The sequence below is a fragment of the Hyposmocoma kahamanoa genome, unplaced genomic scaffold (assembly GCF_003589595.1).
Source record: "Hyposmocoma kahamanoa isolate Upper Pololo Valley unplaced genomic scaffold, ASM358959v1 98263, whole genome shotgun sequence".
NCBI classification, from domain to species: Eukaryota; Metazoa; Arthropoda; class Insecta; order Lepidoptera; family Cosmopterigidae; genus Hyposmocoma; species Hyposmocoma kahamanoa.
The window spans coordinates 422,713-440,883 of record NW_020655550.1 but is presented as its reverse complement, the minus strand read 5'-3'; the positions used below and the strand labels follow the sequence as shown (position 1 = coordinate 440,883).

Sequence of the window (18,171 nt, the reverse complement as noted above, 5' to 3'; positions counted from 1 at the left end):
GGTGAAACATTCTAACATTCAATAAAAATTTAAATAAAACTACTACAAATGGCGAACTCTAATAAGACAATAAAGTCTCCATCTGTGTACCAGCGAGTCAACGAGTACTAACTCAGTGAGTCTACTTATAATGAACTTAGGTCCTTTGTCCACCTTCCTGCTCCATCATCAGATCCTAGTCACATCTGTAAGTCAACTACTCATCGAGACCCATTCAATGAGACCGCGATATTTCTGCTGTAAATAGCTGAGTCTACAGACTGTACTTATTGCAGTGTTATCTATATTATTGCAGTGTTATCGGATCCAAATTTCAAGTGGAAGAAAGTGAACATTTATTTTATAGCTTAAATTCCTAATAGAGCTGATGATCTTGAAACAACTTCGCAGATGTTAATCAAACATAGCTAAAGAACCATCCCGATTAAATTAACCATCAGATGTAAAAATCGCACCTCTACTAGAGGTGGTTGATAAATAACGTCACGATGAAAAAATCACGATGATCCGCCCCCAAACAGTATCACCGTGACCCGTTCCGAAGGAACGACGTTCCAAAATCACATAGGTGTTCCTCCGTTCCAACAGCTATCCCCGTCACTCACATCACGACATACGTATTTGACACAATGCGCGATCTCCGTTCCGTGGTGACTGAGCGCGCCACTCGTTGTAGTTCTCTTCAAATCGGGCCATTTCGGCGATGGGAGTGAATGAAATAGGATGACTTTCTTTGCTCACTCACAAGGGTCGTAGGTGCTTGTTACTACTAGAAAGGGCGGATGAAAAAAATCTGCAGCAGTTATTATAAACCTGTTCATGAACAAAGTAAAATATTTTTGTATATTTGTTTTATTGTAGGAAGAGTTGGTATTTTATATTTATGTATAATCTACTTTGTGTATTCTACTAGAAATATAATTACATTACACTTTATTGCTATTTTTAACAATCCAAAGATTCGCATTAAATAAGTAACAAACAAAATTACATTAAATACAAAATCAACTTTTTGAATGGAATTAAAACTTATTACAAAGGGAGTAAAAACTTAAATCATTATATTGAAAACGGCTATAAGTATTAGAAAGAAGCCGCTGGCTAAAACCATATATCGTGATGTAAGTTATAGGCGTGACAAGGTCACGGAAGTAACAGTCGTGACAAAATCACGATGATTTATCACTGTGACTTTTTTGGAACCGGAACGACAGTCACGGCGATAGAAATGTAACGCTATTCCCCATATCTAACCTCTACCATAGATTACTGTGACAGTTGTCGCTAGTGATCGCGTAAAATATTTTACAATTTTATATGACAAATTGTACAGCGCCCTCTAGTGGTCATAAGAAGTAATAATATTTTGCTTATAAATATTTTACGCGGTCGCTAGCGACAAATGTGACTATATACCAGGGTTTGTCAACCTTTTCCTAGTTATGGACCCATCTCAAAATTTCAAAGGCCCTTTCTAAAAAAATGAAGAAGAAGAAACGCTCGTGCGTTGCATTGACGCGCATCTCGCACGCTCCAATAATGGATGGCCATCAAAGGGCGCGAAAATTCAAAAAGGTCTCACAACATATAGTATATACATTTTTATATTAATGCATTATATTAGGTAAGCTTCTTATGGACCCCTGCTGTTCATTTCATTGTTTCAGGGGTCCAGGGACCACAGGTTAAAAACCTTGCTATAAACTAGTAAAGATACAATCTATAACTATGGGAGCTACGATGTCACATAGTCAGACACACAGATACACAAACAAAAGCGTCAAACTAGATATACTCTCCTTTTGCGTCTGGGGCTAACAGCAGACCCTAGCTAATAGTAATTCGATTACAATTACAAAAAAAACATACTTTACAAAGCTAAACGTGGTCATAATTTTCTCTAGCAAAATTACCATTACAAACCATTCCAATCTTAACGATGTAGTCAGTAGTAATTGACAATGTTATTTTGGTGTAATTTAAAACACGCGGTGCATATAGAATTATTCTTAAATAATCACATACATAGAGTGTAATTGTATAAATACTGGTCTCGAAATCTGTCCAATATTAACTTAAAAAGATATATTGTAAAAGTTGCTCAAATGCCTCAGTAGACCATTTTATCGAGCTCTGTCAATGGCTCGTGTGTAGGAGGAACTCCGAGCGTTCTAATCCCAAGAGTATTGTGGTGTAATAGGAAGTTGAGAATCTTCATATTAATCACTATAACGTGGCTCGCATCCATCTGACGCACATTAGTGCGTAGACAGGTCTGCGGAATTTTCTTCTGTCCATTTACGCATTCCATTTTTCGTCTGCGGTGCCGTTCACATTTGTGTCGTTTCCTGTAGCATGTGTGTCGTGCTACCAACTTTTTGAACTGGTGCTACAGTCACCTTTCCACCATCGCACCTCCCGACAAAGGAGTCCATTCCCACATCCTTGATGCCTGGCATTCTAAGACCATGCTGACATCACGTAAGTTCCTTCCTCGAACGTGTAAGATGTGGAATGATCTCCCTCTTGAAGTATTTCCTTTAGAGCTATGATATGAGGTTCTTCAAAAAGCGAGTCTAAAGGGCTCTGAAAGACTGGCAACGCGCAGACAGCTCTTTTTATGTTGCGACTATTGGAGAGGGATCACGTATGAAAGCTGAGTACGATCGAATGTCTTAGCCAGTTACAACCAAATCCATAGATAGAATGCACTATATTATAATATAATAAGCAGCCTAAATTGGACCCAATCTGTTCTTTTCGCAGAGTCGCATGTCGGAGCTGGTGTCAGTGGAGCCCCGCCGCGCCAAATTTATCGAACAAGCCACCGCCATATTAGAACGCATCCCAGAAGCCAGTGCTGAGGTAAATATGAGAGATTTTATTCAGAAAACCCCCTTATCGACTTTTATTATATGGGATATTTTAGGTATTAATATTATTGTTCAAGAATGAATATAGTATCCTCATTAAATGGCAACATAAGCTTAGGAAGTTCTATTAGCGGTTACACTAAACCGGTAATAGTATTAAAAGGCACAGCCATAGGTGCATTCATTCATGTTCATGACTTTTATCAAATCAGTGAAAAAGTAATCAATGATTTTCCTGTGTAACTATCTTGGTAACATTACAAAGTGGCATAATTTTGTTTCCGCAATTCCTCATTTGGGCATTAGACAGCCATTTTGTTTTTACAATAATTTTGTTTAAATTTAAGAGAGCAATTTACTTGATGTCTGGTAACATACTCCAATGGCGAGGCATGTGATATTTTGGGTAAACACAGAACCTAAAAACCACCAAAAAATAAAAGAACGACCACACATATACCCTGTCGACTCCTCGGAGAGTGGCTGAAGTTTATTATTATATCCGGTTAAGTACACACATAAAATATTCTTATACCTCAGAGGATCATGCGATAATCCCTGCCAATGTCAGAGTTTATCTACAGGTTTATGTGTTGTGTAGCCAAATATATGTACAGGGGGCCTATGAGCTTATAAGCAACCAGGCAAGGTCCATGCAATTCACTTGACGCGGTAAAACTTAATTGCTTAAATTCGTAGAAAGAACAGAAAGTTACTCCGTGACTGTTTCTTTTTTTTTAAATTTCATTTAATTTTTATTATATTTCCAGTTTCATATTCCAATTATTTTTTTAGGCTATGTAGCTAATTGTCAATAAATAAATACTATTAACTGTTGAATTTTTTTGAATAGTTTAGTTCGAGTTTCCCAGAGTATTGTTGGTAAATTATTAACATGAATGTAATTGCAATTTTTAAATTGTATTTTAATAATTTTATTGACTTAGCGAAAATAACTTTTAAATAGTGCCAAAGACTTTACCCGACTTTAGACATTAGTCAATGAAATGGTACGAATACAAGATACATTCCAATACGTTATCAAATTACAAACTCACCTTATTAATTTCGATGATAATGACTAGACATGATATGTAATTTTGTCTTACGACAAATTGTAAGGTATGTCTGAAAAGTTGCCGATATTGCAATATAACACAAAAGGATAATCAATAATAAAATTATTAAAAAAATATAATTATTCACATCTTGAACACAATTGGTTAATAGTGCTCGAACGCTCCCAGTGTAGTACATCTGTCTATTTCTTTCATATGATTTAGAATATAGTTCCATACTATAATTAGTAGTATATAGTAGAGTATAATTAATGTTTAAAAATAAAACTCGTCAACTTTATGTACGTCATGATACGAATTTATATTAAGTAATTTAGTTTTACCACGTTAAGTGAATTGCATGGAACTTGGCTGGTTGCTTATAAGCTCATAGTAGGTCCCCAGAACCAATTACGGATAAACTAACAAAAATTAAATAACAACTAAAAAAATTTGCATCGTGCTTTATAACATGACAAAATAGCTGTTTTAATTTTATACATGTTTATTATTATTGGGAGGGTGAAAAATATTTTTGCTAATTGAATATGCGTGAACATTTGTTCAGGGTCACCTCACGATATTTCATTCGTATTTACTTACACCTGTATAAACGTCTTCAGTAAAAATGTTACATTATAAAATTATTATTTCGGTTTCCTTAGGCAGCGAAATGTAAGGTAGCTTAAGGCAGGAAACGTGGGACGTTTTATTATCAATAGTGCAAATGGTAGTGAACAACACAATAACATATTTTCATTAGCCGGTCTATTTTAGTTTTGAAATCAATCATCTACGACCACTGTCGAAATTCGTTATGATGCTATAGTGTCGTAATGGTGTTAGAGAAATCACAGAGCGCCTTAAATCCTTCCATTCTTAAAGCGCATTTCCCTGCAGGTGACTTGGCGTGTGGAGCATTTGAACGTGAAGTGGGAGGGTCTCCGCCTTCTACTCAGCCCTGAGCAGAAGCACAAAGATGGAGAATCAGCTGACACTGTTGGCGAGTATCCTTCAAAAAATAAAAATAACATCAAAAACTGTAACGATTTTCTTTATCCTTCATGAAAGTTAATTTGAAATGGAAGATTATTACATAACAATCTTGCAAAAATAAATATATCATCAAGAAGTAATTCATAAAAACCAGTTAAAGGGTGTCGAACATATTCGTGATCGAGATAGTGAGTGCGCAGTACGCGTTTAAACGAATATGATTCCAAGTACATATTTGGTTTTGGGGTAGATTTTTATAATTTTTTTTGCTCTCTTTAAATAAGCGTGCAAGCTATATACTACATAGATATTGTTGCGTGTTGTAGACGTTGCGTGTATTGACAATTGTAGCTAATAAGGAAGCCATTACTTTCGCCATCTGTAGGTATTTGTAATAAAAATTTCGTAAGGTAACTTAGCTGTTGGTTGACGTGTGTGTGGATTGAGTGAGCACCCCCTGTAAAATGTTTAAAATGTGTTAGTCATTTAGTAAAAGTACTAAAACAATTGTAGAAACCAATCTTTCTATTTTTAAAAAGATAAAACAAGAGAAAAATAACTTAATGTGAGCATACAGTTCTCACAGAGGACCAGTCAAATCTACAAAAGTATTAAGTTTACATATAATATTATTGTACTAGTTTTTAGTAAAAGTTTAGTTAAACTATTGTTTACAGATCGATTAGTGCCTTTTTCAATGTTTTACAGATATTTTGTTATGCTCACTCAATCCGCACGTTTTTAAAAGGAACGATTTCTTAAGAACCGAATAAGTGAATTAAATTTCGTTTATGTTTAGATTTAGTAAAAGTTACATATGAATTTGTAAAATATGAAACAAGCCACTAATGGGAAACGTTTTTGAATAATAATTATTTTTAAGTGCTCACTCAATCCTCCAATTTCTGAAAAGTAACGAACATTAATTTCTTTGGATTTGTAAGTATTACACAGATTATAATTGATAACGTTTTAGTAGTAATTTTCTACTAAATATCTGCCGTTTCAGATCTCGTTTTGATTATTTAATTAGAAAGATATTCGTTTTTTATTATATGTATGAAAATGTATAATGCAAGGTGACCACACGTTATAAAAATGCCAATATGAACTTGTAATTTAGGTACCTATGTATATTCTAAGCCTATGTATTAATATGAAGTGTTAATTATTGAGTATACTTACGTTATAGCCATCGTAACAACTTTCTTATCATTCAAACGAACAAATACGGGCTCAGACTCCATTATTATATTATTTAGTTGTTTATTGAATATTGGCTACAGAGCAACCGCTAACGAATACTTGAGAACTCAAATCGTAACATAAATAATAAAAAGTAATTCGTATAAGAACTGTAACTACAAATTCGCGCCAATTTTTTTCACTCATACTTATTTTTATGATGTGTATGTACATACTGCCTATAGTTTTGTAAATAACTACCATTAATAATAATAATAATAATGTATATGTGCGTGTGCGTGTAACTGAATATCCCACTTTTTTCTTGAGTCGAAATTTTGCGTCGTTACGATTTTTTTTAAAATTTATTGCTGGCCATGGAAACAAAGTCCTTCAGCCGAAAACATAAACGTTTAATTATATTTCTGTAAATATGGCCACCACAAAGAGGATACACAAAGTCAATAGCCTTTTAGTGACCACGTTCTTACATTCAAACTTGTTTAGAGGATAAATATGCAATTCACCATTACATCCGTTATATAACAAGGGCCCGAGGAAGGGCATTATTTTTTTAGTGTTATGTGTATGTACATACATACTGCTTATAGTTTTGTAAATATCATTAATAATAATGATGTGTATGTTATTGTGCGTGTGTTTAAGTACCCTAGGATTTCTTTTCTTGACTCGAAATTTTGCACTGTTAAGATTATCGTCGTATAGTCCAAGGCCGCGTAAGTAACTTTTGTAAAAGGCGTGTCTACATAAAACCAAATTTTACAGGAGAAGGTTTTAACGTTATTATTTTGTTATTGCAATTGCTAAGACTTTCATTTTTGCACAGGGAGCATTAATTTATGTTGGCTACGGACTGCTAATAATAGATTCCCGTAAATCTTGTTCATTTACTTGTCATTTACGCGGATCTGATTTGGCCGCGAACTGAGTAAGTTACGCGATATTGAAATCAAAGGCATATTGTTATTCACCGATTTCTGGCTTTTTGTTAGTCAATCGCAACTGGCGTTAAGAAGGCAGGTCCCAATCATTTAACTACGTGCACGCAAAACTCAAAATGGCGACATGTTTTAGATACGCGGAATTCTCCAATACTAGTTACACGTAATTGCACTATGCCCTACGATATGTATGGTGTTGACCCAAAATCGAATCGCTGCTCTATAGTTTTAAATAAATAATATATAATAATATAATAAAGAGCTGTACAAACAGACTAAAGAAAATTGTCAAGTAGCCAACTGCTCACTAGCATTAGCGGCCGTAATTGCGCGGACTTAAAAAGAAAATATAATGTATATGGTATTACTTATTTACCATACAGCCTTTTCATAATATTACGTTATGGTGCTCAGTATTATATGAAGAGGTTGTATGGTAGAACCTTAGCCTTCTTAAATAGATGGGTAAAAACTTATGAAAAAAATAAAATGCACGATTATACTTACACCAAATACATAAAAAAGGCGGTAAAATAAACGAAAGTACTTTGAGGTCTTTTTTTTTATTCTATTTTATGTATTGTTTATATTCTTCGCGAAAATGAGTTCTACAACAAACTAGTGGAGTAATTTCAATTCAAAGTACTTTCGTTTATTTTATCGATTCTTTTACATGGTGAGGTATATTCGTATTTCACATTTTTTCTTCATAAGTTTTTACGTACATACAGCCTCTTTATATATTACCGTGCACGGTAATTAAACGCACAATAAGATAGACCACACACATTTTTTTTAAATTCACTCAATTATGGGCTGATACTAGTGAACATTTGGCTGTATGACAGTTTTTTCTTTAATCTGTTTACATAGACTTAGCTCTTTGTTAGTTTTTTAAAAGTTTAGCAGCGATTCGATTTTAGGGCAACACCTTACGTATTCGTAACGACGCGGATTCGCTCTGGGCCTTTTGGAGGGAAAAGTGTCGTTTTTATTTTGACTTTCAATTATTTTGTGAAATCTAGTTTAAAGTGGAATAGGATAGTGCTATTGTGCCTTAATCGAAGATTAAAACGCGAAATTATACGAATCTCGAATTAAAATACCCGTATCGGCCCGTTCTAAGGAATCCCGAGTCCATCCAAGCACGCCGCCTCAAATTGCCTATCCTCTTTGTGGTGGCCATATTTACAGAAATATAATTAAACGTTTATGTTTTCGGCTGAAGGACTTTGTTTCCATGGCCAGCAATAAATTTTAAAAAAAATCGTAACGACGCAAAATTTCGACTCAAGAAAAAAGTAGGATATTCAGTTACACGCACACGCACATATACATTATTATTATTATTATTAATGGTAGTTATTTACAAAACTATAGGCAGTATGTACATACACATCATAAAAATAAGTATGAGTGAAAAAAATTGGCGCGAATTTGTAGTTACAGTTCTTATACGAATTACTTTTTATTATTTATGTTACGATTTGAGTTCTCAAGTATTCGTTAGCGGTTGCTCTGTAGCCAATATTCAATAAACAACTAAATAATATAATAATGGAGTCTGAGCCCGTATTTGTTCGTTTGAATGATAAGAAAGTTGTTATGATGACTAAAACGTAAGTATACTCAATAATTAACACTTCATATTAATACATAGGTACCTAAATTACAAGTTCATTTTGGCATTTTCATAACGTGGTATGAACCTTGCATTATACATTTTCATATATATAATAAAAAACGAATATCTTTCTAATTAAATAATCAAAACGAAATCTGAAACGGCAGATATTTAGTAGTAAATTACTACTAAAACTTTACCTATCTCTGTAATACTTACAAATCCAAAGATATTGACGTTTGTTGCTTTACTTTTGTGTATCTTAACAGTGCAAAATTTCGAGTCAAGTAAAGAAATCCTAGGATACTTAAACACACGCACAATAACATACACATCATTATTATTAATGATATTTACAAAACTATAGGCAGTATGTACATACACATAACACTAAAAAAATAATGAGTGAAAAAAATTGGCGCGAATTTGTAGTTACAGCTTATAAACGAATTACTTATGTTTACTTTAATTACTTATATATATTTTTATTATTTATGTTACCATTTGAGTTCTCAAGTATTCGTTAGCGGTGGCTCTATTCAATATAGCCAATATTCAATTAACACCTAAATAATATAATAATGGAGTCTGAGCCCATATTTGTTCGTTTGAATGATAATTAAGTTGTTACGATGGCTATAACGTAAGTATACTCAATAATTAACACTTCATATTAATACATAGGCTTAGAATATACATAGGTACCTAAATTACAAGTTCATATTGGCATTTTTATAACGTGTGGTCACCTTGCATTATACATTTTCATACATATAATGAAAAACGAATATCTTTCTAATTAAATAATCAAAACGAAATCTGAAACGGCAGATATTTAGTAGTAAATTACTACTAAAACTTTACCTATCTCTGTAATACTTACAAATCCAAAGATATTGACGTTTGTTACTTTTCGGAAATTGGAGGATTGAGTGAGCACTTAAAAATAATTATTATTCAAAAACGTTTGACATTAGTGGCTTGTTTTATATTTTACAAATTCATGTGTAACTTTTCTAAATCTAGAACATAACCGAAATTTAATTCACTTATTTGGTTCTTAAGAAATCGTTCCTTTTAAAAACGTGCGGATTGAGTGAGCATAACAAAGTATTTGTAAAAAATTGAAAAAGGCACTAATCGATCTGTAATTAAAAACGATAGTTTAACTAAACTTTTACTAAAAACTAGTACAATAATATTATATGTACACTTAATACTTTTGTAGATCTGACTGGCCCTCTGTGAGAACTGAGTGAGCCACACATTAAGTTATTTTTCTCTTGTTTTATCTTTTTACAAATAGAAAGATTGGTTTCTACAATTGTTTTAGTACTTTTTCAAAATGACTAACACATTTTAAACATTTTACAGAGGGTGCTCACTCAATCCACACCCACGTGTTGGTTAGAAGGAATGTTTCACATTCTTGTTAGCAACAGTCTGTCATATTTTTGCTAGATGGCGGTTTAACTATCTTCCGATGGCGCTGTCAGTGTTGTTTGTTTAAAGTTCTGCTCCTCGCCGATAGATGGCACGGAGTAATACTAATGTTCAATGTTTTATTTCGATTAAATTTCTATCTTCTGTTTAACAGACACAACACATGAACTTCGTTGTCTTCGTCGATGGCTCCACGGCATGGAGGGCCGGCTACCACCGCCGTCGTTGGCTGCTGCCAGGGCCGCGCCATACCACGAACTGTTAAGAAAGCTGAGAGAGCACCAGGTGCGTGACATTTTGCGTAATTACTAATTTTAGTTATTTGGGTATCTACAGACGAAGATAAAGTTCACAATTGGTTCACATGTGGTATTAAGCTTCCGCTATATTGTATTATTTGCTTCTAGGCGCTTAAACGACTGGGATCGGAAATACATATTATAAAACTTGACACGAAAGGCGATTAACTCCAAGGTATTTAATATGTGCTATCATACCTATCGATCTTACCTACAGTCCTATTCTGATACTATGGTACTCGTGTTGGTTTCGTCGTTCACACGAACTCTAATAAGCGTAGATCAACAACAGTATATTGCAGCGCGGCGTCCATTGCTCGTCGTTTTGTCGCGTTTCGTGAGGTGCGCTGCACGCTCTAATGCCGTTATAAATCAGCCCGCGATGGAGAGATGCCCTTAATTAGCTTCGACAGTTCGTGACTGCCGCCGCTTTGTTAAACACCACTATGATCTATGCTGGGATTTATCTGCCAGATGAACCACATGTAAATAACACTATACAGTTTAACTAAAAGGACTTACCTAGATTAAAGCTGCACAAAAGTACAAAAGTGAAGTTAATAACAATCTTTATTTTTTTTTAGAAAAAAAAATTACCTTATGAAAAATTCATTTCATCGCGTTAGCTCAAATAAGTAAACAGGTCTAAGGTTATAAGTGTTCTGTAGTGATCAGCGCTGGTAAGATAGCAATTAAATTCTTAACTCAGGGTAAATTTTGAAGCTGGAAGGAAATTAATTTAGCTAAAGTTTGCGTAAAATGTATATAAGCATTATCTGGTAATATTGTATTTATCCTATTGAAAACTCAAACAAAAATTTAGTACCGTTAGGTGTTATTTTTACTACCCAAAAGCGTTCGATCCCGAGTCAAAGTGTCAATTTATTGCTTATAGTTATTCAAAGGTCATCGCGAAGATCTTTGAACAAATTGCAGTTTATCTGATACTTATTTATAACTTGATTGACTAATGCTGCCAATCGGTTTTGCTGCTGACTTTCTAGCTCAGGTCACACGGCGTCGGAATTAACCCTCGATAGACAATTTGTGCGACATGGCTATCTGTAATCTAGAACTATGGTCGTTGAATAATACCTTTGTGGAGATAATCGTGAGTTATTGGTGCTGCTCGTAGGTTAAACCGACGCCGTACTCACCTATTAAAGTCTAACCTATCTTTATTGCTTGCACGGCTAATGGACTGTTCCGCAACGGAGTATTCCGTTGTCTGTTTCACTCGAGATACTTCATGCACGTTTAGATATTACTTAGTTTTTTTATGGGTCGTTTTTTACAGGGTTATTTGTAAAATACTAACAACCTCCCAGGACTATAGTACTAACATTTTAAATAGCAACTTTTGTTCCACGACTGTTAATAATTCATCAAATTTTACTTTAATACAAAAATAAAAATATTTAAATAGATCACTTTAAGTGGTGACATAGCACAATTGTAAGTTTGCATTATCTGCTTTATTATTAAATACAGATCTAAGTGTCGTATTCCAGAACTCTACTCAATGCTCAAGTCAGGATTTGAGCGGACTTGAGTATGATTTCAAACACTGGAAATACCCCTAATATATAATATAATATAACGCACACACTCAACATAGCCCCGCACTAGGGAAACCCTGTGTCGCGGGTGTCATGGACACACACATAGACAACCACAAATTACACCCAAATTCACGAGAGAAATAAATGTAGACCATACACATATTTCTCCCGGCCTGGGAATCGAACCCAGGACCTCTGCATGGCAGTCCGGCATGGTAACCGTTCGGCCACGGAGGCAGTTGCACGGAGCAGTAATGGCAAGGACTTGAGTATGATTTTCAGTGCTCACTGCAATACTCAAGTCCTGACTTCAGTATTGAGTAGAGTTCTGGAATACGACCCTTAGAGTGGTTACACACGGCGATTTTTAGTAGCGATGCAGTCGCTAATCGTCTACCTTTACACACACGTGCGATTTTAAGCAGCGTTGCAAACGCGATGCAAGCGTGCGACTGCATTTATACGAACGCGCGATTGCATCGCTACATTTGGAACTTATAGGCGATGATCGATGCAGTCGCGCGTTTGTATCGATGCAGGCGCGCAGTAAAAAGTCGCCATGAGTAATTCTTAAAGTACAAAAAAAAAATAATTTACAAAAAGTTTATTTTCAGTAAGTTTGTTATGTTTTATAGAAAGTCATGAAATAAAAGTTGTTGTTTATGATGTTAGTAATACAGTCCTGGGAGGTTGTTAGTGTTTATAAATATCCCTGTATATAACTTATTATTATTTACTTTCCCCACACATACATCTACGCGCGGATTTTGCAACTGTGTAACTTTTTAAGTCAGCGAAAAACAAAACCAAAACACAATAATAGGGCTAATTATATTCAAAGTGATAAACGTAAATTTTACCGATTTTATCTTTGATGATCTCCGTGCGGGGAAATTCCGAGTAAAAGTTTTATGTATAATATTTTTACGAGTGCGCCATATTGGGTCAAACGTTTACGGCCAAGTCCCAAAAAAGGTCAGCGTTACAGAGATTTTATAAACAGCGAGTTAATGGCTTCGCTCAAAGGAATAATATTTTCGGCCGCGTATAGAACCTTGCATACATTAGTAACTATCATAATGTAAAAGTGTAATGCTCAAATAAACGTATGTCTAATACCTTCACCAATTACTGCAGCCGAATTTCTCTAAGGATTTTCTCAAATCAATCAATGACTTGCAAAACTGCTTAATTAAGAGCAGAAGTAAACGAGTAACAGGTACTTAAAGTACTGTAACCACTTTGGTACTTTCAAAAACTTTCGTCTTTCCTCATTGAAGGAGTCATTAGGAGCTAGCCGTTTTCTAATGGAATAATTATGCATTAATTTATTGGCCGAAGCTCATTAAAAGCTAGCGTATGTAATAGTGATGGCTTAAATGGAAGTCTTATATGACTGTTAAGACTTTTATAGCTACGAAAATTATCTTAAAAATAAAGCGGATGATCGATGTATGTCTTGTGATATCAATCGACGCCGTGTTTAGTGCACTGAAGTATGAGACGCCTCTGATGGCACAATGTTTAGACAAATACACACATCAAAAGTATCTAGGTATCAAGCAGGATCAGGAATTAACAATTACTGAAAATCAGGTTTTTCGATTTTAGTAGTAGTGGAGCTCCTTACCTATTTCTGCCGCCAAGCAATAATGTCAGCGTTACCGTGTTCCGGTTTTGAAGGATAAGGGTGCTGGGTGAAATTACAGGCATATGGACCTTGTCAACTATGTCTCAGAGTGTCGGGCGCAGTGGTGGTGCCCCTCAGATCTCTGATCTTTTATGGACAGGCGTGTGGCTTACCATCAGGCGTACGACTTGTTTGTCCCATCACTTAATATTATAAAAATAAATATTTATTTTTAACACCAAGGATCTTTTTTTTGGTCAATTTCATTTTCAAATTCAAATTATAAAATTAGTCAAAAAATATCCTATAGTTATTATTTATACTAGTGGTCATATCCTTGACACTGTATTTTAAATAGTAATACTGTGACATTGATAATATGAAATAATGAATGATGTCAGTCTATTCTGATCTATCCGCTTATCATTTTTCTAATACTCCCATAATATTCCACTTACATGAAAATCCCAAGTTAAACAACTTTATACTTTGTTGGTAGAATGTATTAATTATGAAGCTACATTGTAGTCGGAATACACCACAAAAATAGAATTCTTATAAGGAAGGACTAGAAACTTCATTATTTAAATCTTACATCGCATTATAGCTGTTAGGTGTTGAATGAATAAGGAGCAGCAGTAAATAGCAATTAGGTCCAAGCAGAAAATGTTACGGTGGCAGTTCTGCTAACTTTATATTGTTATACAACACTTCCCGGGTATTCTTTGTACTACGCATAACAGGTAACTATGCTAGATCCAGTTCGCGTACCTGTTAAATTGCTATTTAACGAGTTGTCTATTATGGATTTACGAGGTACAGGTAGCAAGTTTGTTTAGTACTTGTACCTCATTTATGCTTGGGACAAGCTTTATGATGATGAAGCTCTAATTTAAAGGTATAAATGTTTATTATTAGATTCTAACATGTAATTACTGCTGGTAGTGCACCTATATGTAAATTGTGTCTGTACTATTTTTATTCTGTAGGCTGTAAAAATGTCGTCGGTTAATCGGCACCTAAGCTTTAAGTAAGGCGCTTAATGCCTGAATACCGGATTGCCGGAATGCCGGATTGAAAAGGGTCCCTGAAAGCGCTGCGCTGCAAAAACGACTGAACCTTGTTACCGTAAATGCGAGTCCGCGATTGTACGGACAGACGGGCACGGTCAAGCAGGCAGCCTAGTTGCACCAGCGCCTGTAATAAGTAATAAATGAATTTATCGAAGTACCACATCGCCGGTGGTTCGGTAGCAGCTTTCGCTCCCGCAGGCGGTTATCCCTGGCGATTTATTTCACAATAATTAACGTGCGCGTACACATACAATAAGATACTTCGACGATTTTATTTATAAAAGTTAGTAAGACAAGGTTTCGAAAGTCAACGTTTTCAAAAAAGGTAAATGAAAGCCGAAATGTGCATAGAAATTAATTGATACAATTCTTAAGCTATAAAATAAATAAGTCTTATAATTCATCTTACTACTCACGTCTCTGTAACGATCTGAATCTATTACCTCTAGATATTCTAGATAAATGTCGCTTGATATCCTCAAATTCCTCAACAAAGAGGAAGTGTCGTGTCGTCATTGAGTCAATTAAAGTTTCGAGAACAATGAAACAAATGCAGTCCATCAAGCTGGGTATTGCCTAATTACTGTTTCAAAAGACCCATCACTATGCTAATAATTTTAGAGACGTTCAAAGATTGATAAATGAAATACACAGTGAAAATCTACTTAAACGGGTCAACTGCAAAGTAAAACAAAATTTGCACGTTTTAAATCAAAACAACATTTTCCCGTGGTAATAAGAGTTAACGAATTGTCTATTTATTTCAAGATTATACATAGTAGAATGTACTTGAAATCAACATAGGTAGTGCCTGAAAAAGTTCTAGTAGGTACAACAAGTTACAACCATTTTATATGAATTTAATAGGAATACGTAAGGGACTCTTCTAGATTTGTAGAATAAATTGTTAGGCGCACTGTACACAATCGAAGTATTTGAATGCACCTGAGTAGGCCATGACGAGATCCAGTCAGATAAAGATCTTCGTGTGATGTCGCCGCATAAAAGTTCGCACGTGAAAGATACTCGTACGTTGATTTGTAAGAGAAAGCGAGCTGCTGATTATATTTTCGACTTGCGTTGGTGAGATTATAAGTGAAATTATATACCAGGACTACACGTTATATCTATTTTGCTTATTTGAAAAACATATGAAAAAACTTAAAACTCAAACGGCTTAGGTATAAAAATACAAGGACTACATACTTCCATTGTTTGTGTGTCAAAATGAAATCCATTTTTTTTAGTGTACCTACCGCCAGTTCTTGGTAACAATAACAGTGCAACTTTGTAGTCTTTATACAAGTAAAAGAGGCTACGCTTTAGCAAGATGTAGGTAAGCTGCAGCTAATAATTCTCTACGCCGACGACGGGCGATAACATCGCGCCTGGCGGTGGCCGAACGTCGTCGGCGCTTAGTCCATACCAACGCCTCTCTATTTGATCTCCCCCAAAGACATTTATTACCAACAAATGTATTCAATTTTAATATACTTTATTGTCATTAATACTATTCTCACTTACATGAGAACTTAAAACTAAACAGTAAATTATAATATTTTAGTCCAAGCAAAAGTACAATTGAAAACAAACTTGAAAGTAAAACAGAAAAATATTAGATATAAACAGTCAATAGAGAGTTTACTTTTCCATTTAAGTGTTTTCAATGTTACATTACTAAGTATTTTATCTTATTAAATATTTTTTCCGCAGTATGTAGATGTAAATAATAACTTTGCACAATTTAGATTTTAGGTATTAAATGACTCCGCATCCTTTACGTGGCAGTTTACAAGTTACGAGGGCAGTTTCTTAAAGATTAACTCTCCCTCAAAACTTATAGATCTCCTGCCGTAGTTGGTTCTGATCCTTTTTATTTTGAACAGGATTTTAAACAAGAAATACATTATATATTCCTGATAGAAAGGTGTTTAATGTTATAATAATGTACCTACTAGTAACAAAAAACAAATACATATGAAAGAAAGTAATTACAATATGCATATCAGGTATAACACTGCTTAGCTGCGCATGGTTTTCCATTTCGTTAGTTAGGCTATATTCGTATAACACTTGTTGTATATAAAGACCATACTCTTCATAATATAGTGTAAGACGTGATTATTACGAAATGTCTAGGACAATGTCACTTTAACCAGTGCCACTTTGCGTGGTGCGTGCCTTAATCTTTTTGCGTATTTAGAAAGCACGCGAAAGTGGCCCGAACACTGTGTTGATAACGTAATGTGGCAAAAATAGGCAACAATGCCCGGTTAACGTGCCCTAGGGCCATTGTATTAAAATACACTCGGAAAATATAACTTCGTTTATCGTTATTTAGAACTAGTCAAGATTTGAAGTGTTCATTGTTTGATTACGTATGTTGAAGTTCTTTCTGTTAATCACGTTTTGCAAGAACCTGCTAAGTATTAAGATATAAATTGCATCATGACTTCATTTGCTATTGTCATTTTTCAATAACCCAATAAGCCCAATAATTTTTAGGCAGTTTTGTAAAAAAATTAAATTTTGCTTCGTCAGCTTTTTTATATATACTTACTAACTAAAATTACGTTATACATACAATATACAAAGATATGCTATGCCAACTAAGCCACAGAACGAAGAAATAGATCGATCATAGAGAGATCTCACAGATGCGCTACGGCAAATAAATTGTTAAAAAACCAAAACAAAGATCTGCAAAAAGCATATCGAAAAATTCGTAACGTTCGCTGGTTCGTTCCGTGGCTTAGTTAGCATAGCGTCTGAGACGGTTTACTAGAATACGTTAGTTCGAATCCAACTGGATCGAAGGTAAGTGTTCGATCTTTGTATTAAGTATAACAAACTAGGGGAGTAATTTCACAAAAAATAATTGAATATTAATATTGTGGTGACACATCCTGACATTCAATAAACTTTAAAATAACATTTTCCTACGCTTCTCAGTTATTACTGAGTATGATCGTGTTGTGACAGATGGTATGTCTAGTATCTACCCGTAATATGTATACAGGGTGTCCCAAAACTCAACGTCAAGCGGTCACTGGGCGAGAGGCCAGGTTATATCAGTTCTGGTAAAAATTAAAAAAAAAATCCATGTCACTTAGTTAAGTGATAATAGGCATTTTTTTAAAAATGTTGAAAATCGATACCCTAGACCACATGTTTGGGTACTGTCATCACAAATTTTCAAATTTTGGAGTGATTTTTTTTTAACGTCATCATAAATAACCATGCTATTTATTGCAGTCACAAATCAAACAATAAACGTTATGAGTTTAGTAAAAAAAAATAAGTTTCATTGAGTCGTAGCTTAAAAAAAATATGTCAGCTAGCTTTGACACTTCATATTTTTTTAAAAATGTACTACACTACCCTGGGCAAGTTATTTCAAAAGATGGCCCATATAATCAAGATTTCAAAATAGTACAATACTTGCCACTCTTCATTTCATAAAAAA

At 34.5% G+C, this 18,171-nt stretch overlaps 1 protein-coding gene across 3 annotated transcripts in view; it reads left to right on the top strand.

The window, feature by feature from the left end:
• The window catches only part of LOC113238815, a 261,299-nt gene that overhangs the window by 109,101 nt on the left and 134,027 nt on the right, over positions 1-18,171 (top strand). For all 3 annotated transcript variants that reach the window (XM_026475662.1, XM_026475661.1, XM_026475660.1), the window contains 3 exons: positions 2,767-2,865; positions 4,832-4,934; positions 10,296-10,426. In XM_026475662.1, the coding sequence (XP_026331447.1) occupies positions 2,767-2,865; positions 4,832-4,934; positions 10,296-10,426 (333 nt within the window). The remainder of the gene's footprint in view (positions 1-2,766; positions 2,866-4,831; positions 4,935-10,295; positions 10,427-18,171) is intronic.